This window comes from Dermochelys coriacea, chromosome 6 (genome assembly GCF_009764565.3).
Source record: "Dermochelys coriacea isolate rDerCor1 chromosome 6, rDerCor1.pri.v4, whole genome shotgun sequence".
NCBI lineage: Eukaryota > Metazoa > Chordata > Testudines > Dermochelyidae > Dermochelys > Dermochelys coriacea.
The window spans coordinates 55989692-56007307 of record NC_050073.1 but is presented as its reverse complement, the minus strand read 5'-3'; the positions used below and the strand labels follow the sequence as shown (position 1 = coordinate 56007307).

Below are 17616 nucleotides of genomic sequence, written 5' to 3'. Positions count from 1 at the left end.
AATGGGTTCAGAAGCACTGTTGCAAGTGGTTGAAGGTTTTCTCCCTACACAGGGCACAAGCAAGCACAATGCCTTTGAGGGCTCTATAATAAGCATTAAGAAGTGGTTTCTACATTTCCGTTTGGGAGGTGTAAGCATATGACACCCCCCCCCCAGCACCAGCCTTAGGTGGCCAGCTAGTGCAGAAGGGGGCTAACTCCACATTTCATAGCCACCTATCTATGTCCACACTGGATTGTCTGTAGCACCTCAATGCTCACAGAGCACAAGAGCTAGGATGTTGGCATCTCCTGCACAGATGTGCAGCGCAGGGATACAGATTCTGGCCCTTAGAAACCATTATAGATGGTTGATTCTGAGGCTAACTCAAACTAGGGCAGAATAGAAAAAGTGGCATAATGCCATCTTCAGGGAATGTGTCAGGAACCCTCAGAGAAGTTGTAGCAGCTCACAGTGTCAGGGACAGGAACTCTCAGGGGAGCAAGGAGAGGATTCCAAGGCAAAGGAAAATACCTTCAAGGAAGCAGACACTGTCAAAAGGGGAAGGGACTCTCAAGGGAGAAATCAGCATTCCTCAGGACAAAAGCCTTTTCTCTCCTCTCCTCATTGTCATCTTCCCTCTGCACAACTCCTCCCCATCAGCCTTCCTCACTGATTTTGACTCCTGGCTCTCTCTTTCTCTCTTCACAATCTCCCTCACTCATCCTTGGAGACTTCACCTTCCATGTTGATGACCCATCCAACCCCTTAGCTCCACATTTCATCGCCTTCATGTCTTCGTTTGACCTGCAGCCCTGGTTCAATTCTCTCACTCACCAGAAGGACTATTCACTTGACTTGGTCTTCATCAAGCACTGTTCTCTCTCTGATCTCTCTGTTGCTGAGTTCCCCCACTCTGGCCATCACCTGGTCTCTTTCATCCTCACCCAGCAGCCCCCCAACTCACACCCTGTGACTCGGCCTCTCCATGACTTCCAATTGATCAGAACTGATGACTTCTCATCTGCTCAGCCCTCTCCTCCCTGTCCTCTCTTCCATCACTTTGGTTATTGATTCTCTCCATGCATTGCTCTTCTCCATCCTGGACTCTTTAGCCTCTCTCTCCCATTACAAGAGATCCACCCTACCCAACCCAGCCCTGGCTCACCTCCAACATTCCTTTCCTCCCGTCCTGCTCTTGCACTGCAGAGCAACTCTGGTGGAAAACCTGTGATCAGGTTGACTTCCTCCATTAGAAATTCATTCTCTTCTTTAGTTCTAACACCTTCATAGATAAACTTTACTTCTCCAACTTAATTGATTCATGCCTACAATCCCACCTGCCTTTTCACCATCTTTGACTCACTCCTCAAACTCTCCCCTCTTCCTGACTGAGAGAAAACTGACAAAATAGGATGTGACCTTCCTCTTTCTCTCATTTCACCTTCCCTTCCTCCTTTCCTCTCCTACAACTCTCTCCTTCTCTCCCATTTACAGATGCAGAAGTTTCTCTCTGCTCTCCTCCTCTAACCCATTCCTCTGGCCCAGTAACCCCATCCCATCCCATTTCTTGATCTCTCCCAGGTGCTCACTCTCATCCCCTACCTTACTCTTCTCCTTAACCTACCACTCTGCTCTGGCTCTTTCCCCTCACCATACGAACATGCTTTATTCTCTCTAATCTTAAAATAACCCACCCTTGACCCCACTTTCCTCTTCAACTGCCCCATCTCCCTTTTCTCTTTCATTTTAAAGCTCACTGAACATGTTGTTTACAATTGCTTTCTGGAATGCCTCTCCTACAATTCTGCCCTAGATCATCTCCTAGATAGCTTCCATCCCTTCCACTCAACTGAAAATGATCTTACAGAAGTGTCTAATGACCTCTTTCATAGCCAAAGGTCAGAACTAGTACCCCATCCTCAACTGTTTTGAGCTGTCAGCTGCTTTGATACTGTCACTCATGTTGTCCTTGAAATCTTGTCCCCTCTTGGCTTCTGTGACTCTGTCCTCTTGTAGTTCTCCTCCTACCTCTCTAATTGCTCCTTTAGCATGTCCTTCAGAAGATCCTCCTCATCCCCCCCCACCAACTTTCTGTGGGTGTTCCTCAGGGCTCTGCCCTTGGTCCCTTTCTTTTCTCCTTCTAAATTTTATTTCTGAGTAATCTCATCTAGAAACCCAAATTCAACTTCCATCTCTATACAGATGATTCTCAGATATACCTCTCTAATCCAGACCCGTCTCCTTCTGTTCAAAATAAAATCTCAGCCTGTCTCTCTGATATCTCCTCATGGCTCTCTAGCCATCAGCTCAAGCTCAACATGACTAAAACAGAAATTCTAACCCTCCTCCCTAAATCCTCCTTGCAACCTCCTTTCTCAATTACTCCAAACTGGGGGTGTGATACCTAGCTCGATGAGACATATTCACACTAGTGCTGATTGTTCTAGCACACTAAAAATAGAATGTAGCTGTGGCAGTGCAAGTGGCTAGCTGCCCCAAGTATGTGCCCATCAGAGATACTATGTATGTACTTGGCATGGCTACTGCAGCCACGTGCACTGTCGCAGCTAGATTCTATTTTGAGTGAACTAGCTTGATCAGAGTTAGCACAAGCATGTCTCCTCAAGCTGAGAATCACACTGCCAGATAGAAGTGAAGACATATCTACTGTGGACAACACCAACATCTGACCTGTCATTCAGGCCCATAACCTAACATCATCTTTGACTCAGACCCATCTTTAGGTCATCACAACCAGTCTATGTCTAAGTTTTGATGATTCTTTCTGACTATGATCTCTAAGATACCACCTTCCCTGTCCATCTACCCAGCTAAAACTCTCAGCCAGGTTCTCATAATTTTGTGTCTGCAACTTTGATGACATCACCCCTCTCTTTGAATCCCTCCACTGGGTTCTTCTCTATGGTATCAAACGTAATTTACTTGTCTTGACTTTCATGGCCTTTCAAGAGCTATCCTCACTCTACCTCTCATCTCTCATTCAGTATTGAAAGGTTGACACCCACCTCTGATTGGTCCATGAAGCCAGGCTTCCTTGCCCACGTGTTACATTTTCAAACAAGCACCTTTATTCTTCCCATGCTGCCCCTCACACTTGGGAGAACCTCCCCATGATATCGGCAAATCTAATTTGTTATCTTCCTTGAAGTCTCTCCTCAAAACTCTCCTCTGCTGTGAAGCCTACAAAAAACTTGACAACTGTTAAGCTGCTGATGGGCTGAGACCGCTGCTGATAATGCTGACCAGCACTGTCTCATTGTTTCCTTCTACTTCCCGTCCATATGTCTGCATCCCTCTGTTGTCTCTTGTCTTATACTTAGATTGTATGCTCTGTTCTGTGCTTGTAGACCTAACACAATGGTCTATGACTGGGGCTCCTGGGTACTAGAATAATACAAATAATAATGTACCTATTCTCTTGACCATGCAGAGTCAATCATTATGCAAATTAGATTTGTGAGATTGGAATGAGGGGCATTCAGTTCAGGGAGCCCAGCATGTTCAGTATTTTGGTTTACAGGAAGCTGGAATGCTAATCATGCTTGGAGAAGACACTGGGCAATTCTGACATACCAGTTCTTACATGTTGTCCTCACTTAGTTTCTTTTTCATATGGAATCCTCTCATGCCTGTTAACAGCTGCCAGCACAAGGCTGTCAGCATTTCCCATAATGCCCACGTTATTCCTGGAGACTGCTATCTTCCATCTGCCCTCTCCAAGGAAGGAACTGAGAATTTAAATAGACCCCCACCCCAGAGCTGGCTACAGTGTATAAATTACTCTGTTAAAAATACATGCATGTGCATACACATTGTTGTGTAGTGTCCACTTACAGATACATGGTGACAAGGCATGGGGGGGCACTGATCTCTGTCCCTCCCAGAATACCATGCAATTGCTACTCTCTGATCCTGTGCTTCAGAACCACTCCCCAAAACAGACCCACCTCACAGACTTGATATCTGTGGAATGTGCATTTTATCAGACAAGGGCAAAGGTGCAGCTGTCTTTGCCTAATAGGGAGTAAGCAGTCAGATAGAGATCTCTCAAATACACAGTAACTGAGTTTGAGCAGTAAGGAATACAATATATAACATTTTAATGTCTTTTTCACCATTTCAGAGACTCAATAAATGCCCCTTTTATCAACACCTGGACTAACGGGATAAATGTCATCACCTGGGAAAAATATCAAATGCCATATGGTTACTTTAGGGAAATGTTTAAATAGTTTAGGCCCTGCAACAGGGCACTGGGCCTTGGGACACGTACATATCCCAGTGTTCTGTTACAGCCTTTGGGCCCTTTAAAACTGGGAACTGTAATCACAAGTACATTAATATGAGCAAGTATGTCACCTATAGGGAGACATGTATAAGACTTCCTGACTCTTACGAAGGGGCAGCAGAGGCCACCGATCAGTGTTGGCCTAGTGTGGGGCTCTCCATAGTAGTTGGAAAGGGTTACTAAAGGGGAAGTATGTGTGTTCTCCTTCACCAGCTGGCTGAAGCTGGAAAGGCATCAGGTGGTTATTAGCCAGTTATATAAGTTAATTTATTCTGACTTTAAGTTTGTGTTTTGGAAATAAAGAGATCCCTGAGAAAAGAAATGTGACAAGATTTATAGCTGGGGTGTATTTTTCCATCTCTGGCTAGTGAATGTGCACACTGGTTGATAGGCCTAAAATGAAAACAGCTGTATTAACTGTCGTAATAACAGTTCTGTCTGTGTTCTTATATGGCCTCCATGACTGTTGTATCTGAGCATGTTACAAACATTAATGAATGTATTCTCACAGTATGCCTGAAAAGTATGAAAGTGTCCTTATCCCCACTTTTACAGATAGGGGACTGAGGTACAGCAAGATTAACCATTTATGCAGGAAGACTGTGGCACAGCTGAGAACGGAGCCCAAACCTTGTGAGGCCTAGTCTAGTGTCTTAATTGTACTGTCATCCTTTTCTCTCTCTTCCCCCCTCCAGTCAGCAATGACTACATTTGTACTTCAGATATGGTTTTGTTTGGTTTTTTTGGTGGTAGCATACTGTTGCAAAACTAACTAAAAAGTCTAGAGGTTCCCTCTTGAGATTTGTAGTTTCCATTGTTCCACTGATTGTCTGTAAAGCCCTATGCAGATAATATAATTTTATATGGCATCAGCAGTGTGCTAGCTACTTAACTAAATAAATGAAAGTAATAATGCCAAATATCCACTACTCCCTCAAAGAAAATTAAAAACAAAAACCACAATAGCAGTACTTATGCAGACAAAAAATAAGGCCAGATTCTACTATCCTTCCTCACGCTAATCCCTTATTCCTCAACTAGTATTGTTTAAGACACTACTCAATCCAGCTAATTTAGGGTATGTCTACACTTAAAGCTCGAGGAGAAATAACTGTACTAGCTCTGATGGAGCTAGAGTGCTAAAAACAGTGTGTAGCTGCGGTGGTGTGAGCAGCAGAGTTGCTTCAAGTACATACCTAGAATTTTAGATGGATATGTACTTGGAGTGACTAGCCCCTCATGCCACTGTGGCTATACTCTATTGTTAGTATACAAGCTCAATCAAAGCTACCGAGGGCATGTTACTGTCTACTTGAGCTGGAAAGTACACCTTCCAGCTCACAGTGTAGACATATCCTAAATCTGTTCTCCATTATTTAGGCCCTGATCCTGCAAATGACTTGATCCCAGCAACTTCCTTCAGTGGTGCTCCATACGGGAACAACAAAGATATGCCTGCACATATCTCTTTGCAGAATAGGAGTTCTACTGCTTTAGTCCTCCCGCAGCTGGCACTACAGTTTGTTACCAAACAAACACATTCACTAATCTGAGCTCTTGTATTCTGGTACTGGGGCACAGTTAAGGAAACAAAAAAACAGCAAGGAATTTCTAAGTCCATTAAAAGCACAAGAGAAAGAAATACATTTTTGCCAATGAACAAGCGTAAACCGCAAAAGGAAAGAAATGTGAATATACAATTTGTAACAGCACTATCTTAATAAAATAAAAACATGTAAAATGGATTAAGAATATTTGCAGAAATTTCAGGCTACTTATTATAAAACCTTTATGTTATTTGTAAACTAAATAGTAGGCCTGTCGATTAATTGCAGTTAACACATGTGATTAACTCAAAAAAATTAACAGTGATTAAAAAAATAAATCACCAGTAATCGAACGATTAAACGTTAGAACATCAACTGAAATTTATTGAATTGAAATTTATTAAATATTTTTGGATGTTTTTCACTTTATATTATTATTTTTATTACAAATACTTGCACTGTAAAAATGATAAACAAAAGAAATAGTATTTTCAATTCACCTCATACAATACCATAATGCAATCTCTTTATTGTGAAAGTGCAGCTTACAAATGTAGATTTTTTTTGTTACGTAACTGCACTCAAAACCAAAACAATATAAAACTTTAGAGTCTACAAGTCCACTCAGTCCTACTTCTTGTTCAGCCAATCACTAAGACAAACAAGTTTGTTTAGATTTACAGGAGATAATGCTGCCCACTTCTTATTCACAATGTCACCTGAAAGTGAGAACCGGCGTTCACATGGCACTTTTGTAGCCGGCATTGCAAGGTATTTATGTGCTAGATATGATAAAACATACGTATGCCCCTTTATGCTTTGGCCACCCTTCCAGAGAACATGCTGATGACACTAATTAAAAAATAATGCATTAATTAAATTTGAGACTGAACTCCTTGGAGGAGAATAGTATGTCTCCTGCTCTGTTTTACCCACATTCTGCCATGTATTTAATATTACAGCAGTCTCAGATGATGACTCCGCACATGTTGTTCATTTTAAGAACACTTTCACTGCAGATTTGACAAAACGCAAAGGTAGCAATGTGAAATTTCTAAATATAGCTACAGCACTTGACCCAAGGTTTAAGAATCTGAAGTGCATTCCAAAATATGAGAGGGATGAGATGTAAAGCATGCTATTAGAAGTCTTAAAAGAACACTCCAATGTGGAAACTACAGAACCCAAACCACCAAAAAAGCAAATCAACGTTCTGCTGGTGGCATCTGACTCAGATGATGAAAGTGAACATGCGTTGGTCTGCACTCCTTTGGATCATTATCGAACAGGACCCCTTATTATTATGGACCCATGTCCTCTAGAATGGTGGTTGAAGCATGAAGGGACATATGAATCTTTAACACATCTGGCATGTAAATATCTTGTGATGCCAGCTACAACTGTGCCATGTGAACATCTGTTCTCACTTTCAAGTGACATTGTAAACAAGAAGTGGACAGCATTATCTCCTGCAAATGTAAACAAACTTGTTTGTTTGAGTGACTGACTGAACAAGAAGTAGGATTGAGTGGACTTGTAGGCTCTAAAGTTTTACATTGTTTTATTTTTGAATTCAGTTTTTTGTACATAATTCTACAATTGTTTGTTCAGCTTTCATGATAAAGAGATTGTATTCCAGTACTTGTATGAGGTGAATTAAAACGTACTATTTCTTTTGTTTTTTATAGCACAAATATTTGTAATAAAAATAAATATAAAGTGAGCACTGAACACTTTGTGGTCTGTGTTGTAATTGAAATCAATATATTTGAAAATATAGAAAACATCCAAAAATATTTAAATAAATGGTATTTATTATTGTTTAACACTGCGATGAATAGCAATAAATTTTTTTAATCACTTGACAGCCCTACTAAATAGGGAAGAGTTTTTACAAAAGCTTTATGCCAATGACTTGCTGTGTGACCTTGATCAAGTAGGTTCACTGCTCTGTGCTTCAGTTTCCCCATATGGAAACTGGGAATTATAATAATTACATACATTCCCAGGGAGTGTTGTGAGGCTCAGTAATGTTTGTAAATACATGGAGATCCTTGGACAAACAGGGTGGGAAAAGTCCAGAGCAACTCCCCTCTTCATGTAAATCCCTGCTAAAATCTCACTTCTTCTGTGATGCCCACAAGTTGTGAGTTCATAATAAGTAAATAATAATTAATAACAACAGTTAAAATGAACCTTAATCAATTTAACATTCTGGATTTTCCACTGAGTTCTGTCTTCTCTATGTCAGTCTTTTAGACAGTAAGTTCACTGGGGGGCAAGGATTGTATTTATCATTGCCTCTTGTACAACATTCAACACATTGTCAGGGGTAAGTATGTAACAAAAAATAATAATTAACCCTCTTGTACTAGGAATCAGAATTTCAGTGCAAATGAACTGTCAGCAAGTAGTAGTGTCAGCTTTGTGCCTTTTGGTACTGTGTGAAATGTGCAGTCTTTTGCCACTTAGGTCACCATCAATCCAGCACTGCTGTCCTATGCCCCCAACCCTCAATATCATGCAGCTGACTTTTATCCTGCCCCAGAAGGGAGAGAGTGAAGCAGAAAGCAGAGTGACAATACTGTTTGTTACTGCAGGGAAAAGGATGGAAATGAGCTGAAACGGGAAGAGACATTCAAGTACCGGTTCAAGAAGGATGGGAAAAAGCATTACCTGATCATTAATGAGTCAACCAAGGAGGACAGCGGACACTACACCGTGAAGACCAATGGTGGGGAGTCAGTTGCTGAACTGATCATACAAGGTAAGTGTGACGTTCTGAAACTTGTGGGAACACCCTACATCCCCCATGTTCATCCTTATAATATGATGCTTTGGTATCTAATGCAAAGTTTGTCATGTCGGGTGTCTTTGGAAGACTCATGATGTACTAATCATTGTTGTTATGGTAATGTTATAGTATTTGTTATAGGTTGTAATTTCATGTATATAGTTATGAGGCTGAAAATGTGTCCTCATGGCTTAAAGCAAGCCCAGGCAAAAACTCTCCAAGAGCAGGGGGACAATTCACACCACATCAGGGCATGTATGGGACAAACCCAGCCCAGCCTCACAGGAACAAAGGACACTGGCCTAGACAACAAGACAGAATCTGTTGGGCTTTCAAGTGAGTCATCCCCCTTTCTTTGGTCTGTTTGGGACTGCGATGAAGTAATGCTCACCTGCCTCTGAAGAGGGGGGGCAAAGCCAAGAGGGAAGAACCAACATGATAAAAGGGAGAGACATTTGCCATGCTCTTGCTCTCACTTCCACCTCCATCTACAGACATCACCACCAAGCGATTGAAGTGCTGATCAAAGGGGAGAGCCTGGCTGAAGGGCAACCAGCCAGCCTGTGGTGAGAAACATTTAAGTTTGTAAGGGCACTGAAAGTGTTAAGATCAGCTTAGAATGTGTTTTGCTTTTATTTCATTTAACTAAATCTGATTTGTTATGCTTTGATTTATAATCACTATCTTTAAAATCTATCTTTATAATTAATAAATCTATTTGTTTTTTCCACCTGAAGCAGTGTGTTTGGTTTGAAACATGTCAGAGACTCCCCTTGGGATAACAAGCCTGGTACATATCAATTTCTTTGTTAAACTGATGAACACATATAAGCTTGCAGCGTCCAGAGGGCATAACTGGAAACTGCAAGACAGAGGTTCCTAGGGTTGTGTCTGGGACCGGAGATATTGGCTAGTGTCATTTGGTTGCACAATCCAAGGAGCAGCTTACATTCCAGAGGCTGTGCGTGAACTGCCCAGGAATGGGGGTTCTCACAGCACAGCAAGGTAAGGCTGGCTCCCAGAGTCGAGGACTGGAGTGACCTAGCAGATCACCGGTCCAGATAACACCAGGGGAATGTCACAGTAAGTTACAGGCAATGCCAGATAATCAAGGAGGTTGAAATGTGCAAGAGGGCTTTAGGTAACCTTTTCCATAATGGGATGAAAAGGTTAGTCCTTATGCCTGGAGAAAAATTAAACCATAGCTTGGGAAATGACCAGAGGCCTCAAGGAGAAAGAAGATTGTTAGATCTGTGAGCCAGATGTAATAGATATCCTGACTGCAACAGGTGCCTGGCTACCTGTCCTGTTAAATCCTGCATACTGTGGATTTCGCTTCACATTTCACCTCTCAACAAACAGCATCCTCAGCCCTGGCTCCCTCTCTTCTTTAAAAGCAACATTAACATTTTACTGTACAAACTAACCTTTGACCTGTTGATGTTTGTGTTGCTTCCTCCCACAACTCACAACCCTAGAGAAAAAGCTGGAAGTGTACCAGAGTATTGCAGACCTGACAGTGAGGGCACGGGACCAGGCAGTCTTCAAGTGCGAAGTCTCCGATGAGAATGTGAAAGGAATCTGGTTGAAAAATGGGAAGGAGGTGATCCCAGATGAGAGGATAAAGATCTCTCATATTGGCAGGTTAGTCCTGCTTCAAAAAGCTTGGACAGGATTGGGTATGACACTAAAGTCCTCTCTAGATAGTGATGAGGAAATGAATATAAGCCAAGATCCTGTTCTGCCTTCAGCTAACCGGAGAAAGTTGGAACCTTCCTCAGCACAATTAACATGTAGCCATTCCTCCCTTCTGTGATCTGCCTGGTTGTGTGCATCACATGTACAGTACCGGCATGTATGTAATTCTGCAGGTGTGCGTATAGTATGTTGGTCTACATCTGAACAATGAAGCATCAGCCCAGATTCTCAGCCTTTACTCTGCCTTTCATTTTTGGGTGGATTTAAATTGCTTAGAGACCACACTGAGGGTCACTTTAGAGAACAGACATAATCAAACAGATTGATACATTAGATAAGGATAGACAGATATCAGTACCGAGAAGTAAGTCTGTTTATGTTAATTTACTATAGTTTTTAATATATATATAGCAGGGGACTCAAACATGCAGCCCACAGGGTTATCTTCTGCAGCCTGCCAGCTCCCTGTGGCGCCCCCCCCCCCCACAGAGTTTACCTAGAGCGGCTCCAGTCCTGAATGCACCGGGGCAGGGCAGGCTCCCCCGCACCGCTCCAGGAAGTGGCCAGAACCTAGAGGAGTGGGTTGGGGGGGGCCACAGGGGTCTGTGTGTTGCCCTGGCCGCTCCTCCAGGTACCTCCCCCCGAAGCTCCCATTGGCCGCCCTGCCCCCGGAGTGCATCGGGCTGGACCTGCCTCCCGAACTCCTCCTGGAGCCGAACCCCCTGCCCTGAGCCCCCTGCTGCACCCTGCACCCCGACCCCCTGCCTTAAGACCCCTGCCGCACCCACATCCCTCCTGCACCCTGACCCCCTGCCCTGAGCTCCCTGCTGCACCCCGACCCCTCCTGCACCCCAACCCCCTGCCCTGAGCCCCTGCAACACCCTGCACCCTGACCCCCTGCCCTGAGCCCCCTGCCACACCCTGCACCCCCTGGGAGCAGGGAGGGGGCGGAGCTTGGGTGGGAATTTCGGGGAAGGGGTTGGAATGGAAGCAGGGAAGGGGTGGGAAGAGGCAGGGCAGGGGCGGGGCCTCATGGAAGGGGTGGAGTGGGGGGTGGACAGTGGTGCGGCCCTTGGGCCAATATACTAGCCCTCATGGTCATTTGAGTTTGAGACCCCGATATATAGTATATACTCATACACACACACATTTAGATGACTAAAATTTTCTAAATTGCCTAAAATTACTTAGGGTCCTAAGTTTACTGAAAGTTAATGGGACTTAAAAGAAAAGGAGTACTGGTGGCACCTTAGAGACTAACAAATTTATTAGAGCATAAGCTTTCGTGAGCTACAGCTCACTTCATCGGATGCATTTGGTGGAAAAAACAGAGGAGAGATTTATATACACACACACAGAGAACATGAAACAATGGGTTTATCATACACACTGTAAGGAGATCAGAGTAGCAGCCGTGTTAGTCTGTATTCGCAAAAAGAAAAGGAGTACCGGTGGCACCTTAGAGACTAACAAATTATTAGAGCATAAGCTTTCGTGAGCTACAGCTCACTTCATCGGATGCATTTGGTGGAAAAAACAGAGGAGAGATTTATATACACACACACAGAGAACATGAAACAATGGGTTTATCATACACACTGTAAGGAGAGGTTTCAGAGTAGCAGCCGTGTTAGTCTGTATTCGCAAAAAGAAAAGGAGTACTTGTGGCACCTTAGAGACTAACAAATTTATTAGAGCATAAGCTTTCGTGAGCTACAGCTCACTTCATCGGATGCATCCGATGAAGTGAGCTGTAGCTCACGAAAGCTTATGCTCTAATAAATTTGTTAGTCTCTAAGGTGCCACAAGTACTCCTTTTCTTTTTTACTGTAAGGAGAGTGATCACTTAAGATAAGCCATCACCAGCAGCAGGGGGGGGAAGGAGGAAAACCTTTCATGTACTCCTTTTCTTTTTGCGAATACAGACTAACACGGCTGCTACTCTGAAACCTCTCCTTACAGTGTGTATGATAAACCCATTGTTTCATGTTCTCTGTTGTGTGTATATAAATCTCTCCTCTGTTTTTTCCACCAAATGCATCCGATGAAGTGAGCTGTAGCTCACGAAAGCTTATGCTCTAATAAATTGTTAGTCTCTAAGGTGCCACCGGTACTCCTTTTCTTTTTGCGAATACAGACTAACACGGCTGCTACTCTGATCTCCTTACAGTGTGTATGATAAACCCATTGTTTCATGTTCTCTGTGTGTGGTATATAAATCTCTCCTCTGTTTTTTCCACCAAATGCATCCGATGAAGTGAGCTGTAGCTCACGAAAGCTTATGCTCTAATAAATTTGTTAGTCTCTAAGGTGCCACCAGTACTCCTTTTCTTTTTAAGTCCCATTAACTTTCAGTAAACTTAGGACCCTAAGTAATTTTAGGCAATTTAGAAAATTTTAGTCATCTAAATGTGTGTGTGTATGAGTATATACTATATCGGGGTCTCAAACTCAATGACCATGAGGGCTAGTATATTGGCCCAAGGGCCGCACCACTGTCCACCCCCCACTCCACCCCTTCCATGAGGCCCCGCCCTGCCCTGCCTCTTCCCACCCCTTCCCTGCTTCCATTCCAACCCTTCCCCGAAATTCCCACCCAAGCTCCGCCCCTCCCTGCTCCCAGGGGTGCAGGGTGTGGCAGGGGGCTCAGGGCAGGGGGTCAGGGTGCAGGGTGTTGCAGGGGCTCAGGGCAGGGGGTTGGGGTGCAGGAGGGGTCGGGGTGCAGCAGGGAGCTCAGGGCAGGGGGTCAGGGTGCAGGAGGGATGTGGGTGCGGCAGGGGTCTTAAGGCAGGGGGTCGGGGTGCAGGGCAGCAGGGGGCTCAGGGCAGGGGGTTCGGCTCCAGGAGGAGTTCGGGAGGCAGGTCCAGCCCGATGCACTCCGGGGCAGGCGGCCAATGGGAGCTTCGGGGGAGGTACCTGGAGAGCGGCCAGGGCAACACACAGACCCCTGTGGCCCCCCCCAACCCACTCCTCTAGGTTCTGGCCACTTCCTGGAGCGGTGCGGGGGAGCCTGCCCTGCCCCGGTGCATTCAGGACTGGAGCCGCTCTAGGTAAACTCTGTGGGGGGGGGGGCGCCACAGGGAGCTGGCAGGCAGAATAACCCTGTGGGCTGCATGTTTGAGTCCCCTGCTATATATATTAAAAACTATAGTAAATTAACATAAACAGACTTACTTCTCGGTACTGATATCTGTCTATCCTTATCTAATGTATCAATCTGTTTGATTATGTCTGTTCTCTAAAGTGACCCTCAGTGTGGTCTCTAAGCAATTTAAATCCACCCAAAAATGAAAGGCAGAGTAAAGGCTGAGAATCTGGGCTGATGCTTCATTGTTCAGATGTAGACCAACATACTATACGCACACCTGCAGAATTACATACATGCCGGTACTGTACATGTGATGCACACAACCAGGCAGATCACAGAAGGGAGGAATGGCTACATGTTAATTGTGCTGAGGAAGGTTCCAACTTTCTCCGGTTAGCTGAAGGCAGAACAGGATCTTGGCTTATATTCATTTCCTCATCACTATCTAGAGAGGACTTTAGTGTCATACCCAATCCTGTCCAAGCTTTTGAAGCAGGACTAACCTGCCAATATGAGAGATCTTTATCCTCTCATCTGGGATCACCTCCTTCCCATTTTTCAACCAGATTCCTTTCACATTCTCATCGGAGACTTCGCACTTGAAGACTGCCTGGTCCCGTGCCCTCACTGTCAGGTCTGCAATACTCTGGTACACTTCCAGCTTTTTCTCTAGGGTTGTGAGTTGTGGGAGGAAGCAACACAAACATCAACAGGTCAAAGGTTAGTTTGTACAGTAAAATGTTAATGTTGCTTTTAAAGAAGAGAGGGAGCCAGGGCTGAGGATGCTGTTTGTTGAGAGGTGAAATGTGAAGCGAAATCCACAGTATGCAGGATTTAACAGGACAGGTAGCCAGGCACCTGTTGCAGTCAGGATATCTATTACATCTGGCTCACAGATCTAACAATCTTCTTTCTCCTTGAGGCCTCTGGTCATTTCCCAAGCTATGGTTTAATTTTTCTCCAGGCATAAGGACTAACCTTTTCATCCCATTATGGAAAAGGTTACCTAAAGCCCTCTTGCACATTTCAACCTCCTTGATTATCTGGCATTGCCTGTAACTTACTGTGACATTCCCCTGGTGTTATCTGGACCGGTGATCTGCTAGGTCACTCCAGTCCTCGACTCTGGGAGCCAGCCTTACCTTGCTGTGCTGTGAGAACCCCCATTCCTGGGCAGTTCACGCACAGCCTCTGGAATGTAAGCTGCTCCTTGGATTGTGCAACCAAATGACACTAGCCAATATCTCCGGTCCCAGACACAACCCTAGGAACCTCTGTCTTGCAGTTTCCAGTTATGCCCTCTGGACGCTGCAAGCTTATATGTGTTCATCAGTTTAACAAAGAAATTGATATGTACCAGGCTTGTTATCCCAAGGGGAGTCTCTGACATGTTTCAAACCAAACACACTGCTTCAGGTGGAAAAAACAAATAGATTTATTAATTATAAATAGATTTTAAAGATAGTGATTATAAATCAAAGCATAACAAATCAGATTTAGTTAAATGAAATAAAAGCAAAACACATTCTAAGCTGATCTTAACACTTTCAGTGCCCTTACAAACTTAAATGTTTCTCACCACAGGCTGGCTGGTTGCCCTTCAGCCAGGCTCTCCCCTTTGATCAGCACTTCAATCGCTTGGTGGTGATGTCTGTAGATGGAGGTGGAAGTGAGAGCAAGAGCATGGCAAATGTCTCTCCCTTTTATCATGTTGGTTCTTCCCTCTTGGCTTTGCCCCCCTCTTCAGAGGCAGGTGAGCATTACTTCATCGCAGTCCCAAACAGACCAAAGAAAGGGGGATGACTCACTTGAAAGCCCAACAGATTCTGTCTTGTTGTCTAGGCCAGTGTCCTTTGTTCCTGTGAGGCTGGGCTGGGTTTGTCCCATACATGCCCTGATGTGGTGTGAATTGTCCCCCTGCTCTTGGAGAGTTTTTGCCTGGGCTTGCTTTAAGCCATGAGGACACATTTTCAGCCTCATAACTATATACATGAAATTACAACCTATAACATACTATAACATTACCATAACAACAATGATTAGTACATCATGAGTCTTCCAAAGACACCCGACATGACAAACTTTGCATTAGATACCAAAGCATCATATTATAAGGATGAACATGGGGGATGTAGGGTGTTCCCACAAGTTTCAGAACGTCACACTTACCTTGTATGATCAGTTCAGCAACTGACTCCCCACCATTGGTCTTCACGGTGTAGTGTCCGCTGTCCTCCTTGGTTGACTCATTAATGATCAGGTAATGCTTTTCCCATCCTTCTTGAACCGGTACTTGAATGTCTCTTCCCGTTTCAGCTCATTTCCATCCTTTTCCCTGCAGTAACAAACAGTATTGTCACTCTGCTTTCTGCTTCACTCTCTCCCTTCTGGGGCAGGATAAAAGTCAGCTGCATGATATTGAGGGTTGGGGGCATAGGACAGCAGTGCTGGATTGATGGTGACCTAAGTGGCAAAAGACTGCACATTTCACACAGTACCAAAAGGCACAAAGCTGACACTACTACTTGCTGACAGTTCATTTGCACTGAAATTCTGATTCCTAGTACAAGAGGGTTAATTATTATTTTTGTTACATACTTACCCTGACAATGTGTTGAATGTTGTACAAGAGGCAATGATAAATACAATCCTTGCCCCCCAGTGAACTTACTGTCTAAAAGACTGACATAGAGAAGACAGAACTCAGTGGAAAATCCAGAATGTTAAATTGATTAAGGTTCATTTTAACTGTTGTTATTAATTATTTACTTATTATGAACTCACAACTTGTGGGCATCACAGAAGAAGTGAGATTTTAGCAGGGATTTACATGAAGAGGGGAGTTGCTCTGGACTTTTCCCACCCTGTTTGTCCAAGGATCTCCATGTATTTACAAACATTACTGAGCCTCACAACACTCCCTGGGAATGTATGTAATTATTATAATTCCCAGTTTCCATATGGGGAAACTGAAGCACAGAGCAGTGAACCTACTTGATCAAGGTCACACAGCAAGTCATTGGCATAAAGCTTTTGTAAAAACTCTTCCCTATTTAGTAGGGCTGTCAAGTGATTAAAAAATTATTGCTATTCATCGCAGTGTTAACAATAATAAATACCATTTATTTAAATTTTTTGGATGTTTTCTATATTTTCAAATATATTGATTTCAATTACAACACAGACCACAAGTGTTCAGCTCACTTTATATTTATTTTTATTACAAATATTTGTGCTATAAAAAACAAAAGAAATAGTACGTTTTAATTCACCTCATACAAGTACTGGAATACAATCTCTTTATCATGAAAGCTGAACAAACAATTGTAGAATTATGTACAAAAAACTGAATTCAAAAATAAAACAATGTAAACTTTAGAGCCTACAAGTCCACTCAATCCTACTTCTTGTTCAGTCAGTCACTCAAACAAACTTGTTTACATTTGCAGGAGATAATGCTGTCCACTTCTTGTTTACAATGTCACTTGAAAGTGAGAACAGATGTTCACATGGCACAGTTGTAGCTGGCATCACAAGATATTTACATGCCAGATGTGTTAAAGATTCATATGTCCCTTCATGCTTCAACCACCATTCTAGAGGACATGGGTCCATAATAATAAGGGGTCCTGTTCGATAATGATCCAAAGGAGTGCAGACCAACGCATGTTCACTTTCATCATCTGAGTCAGATGCCACCAGCAGAACGTTGATTTGCTTTTTGGTGGTTTGGGTTCTGTAGTTTCCACATTGGAGTGTTCTTTTAAGACTTCTAATAGCATGCTTTACATCTCATCCCTCTCATATTTTGGAATGCACTTCAGATTCTTAAACCTTGGGTCAAGTGCTGTAGCTATATTTAGAAATTTCACATTGCTACCTTTGCGTTTTGTCAAATCTGCAGTGAAAGTGTTCTTAAAATGAACAACATGTGCGGAGTCATCATCTGAGACTGCTGTAATATTAAATACATGGCAGAATGTGGGTAAAACAGAGCAGGAGACATACTATTCTCCTCCAAGGAGTTCAGTCTCAAATTTAATTAATGCATTATTTTTTAATTAGTGTCATCAGCATGTTCTCTGGAAGGGTGGCCAAAGCATAAAGGGGCATACGTATGTTTTCATATCTAGCACATAAATACCTTGCAATGCCGGCTACAAAAGTGCCATGTGAACGCCGGTTCTCACTTTCAGGT

At 43.4% G+C, this 17616-nt stretch overlaps 1 protein-coding gene across 1 annotated transcript in view; it reads left to right on the top strand.

The window, feature by feature from the left end:
- Positions 1-17616, top strand: part of MYBPC3 (myosin binding protein C3) — a 148959-nt gene that overhangs the window by 56407 nt on the left and 74936 nt on the right. Inside the window, exons 17-18 of the mRNA XM_043515805.1 lie at positions 8439-8605; positions 10111-10276. Coding sequence (XP_043371740.1) covers positions 8439-8605; positions 10111-10276 — 333 coding nt within the window. The remainder of the gene's footprint in view (positions 1-8438; positions 8606-10110; positions 10277-17616) is intronic.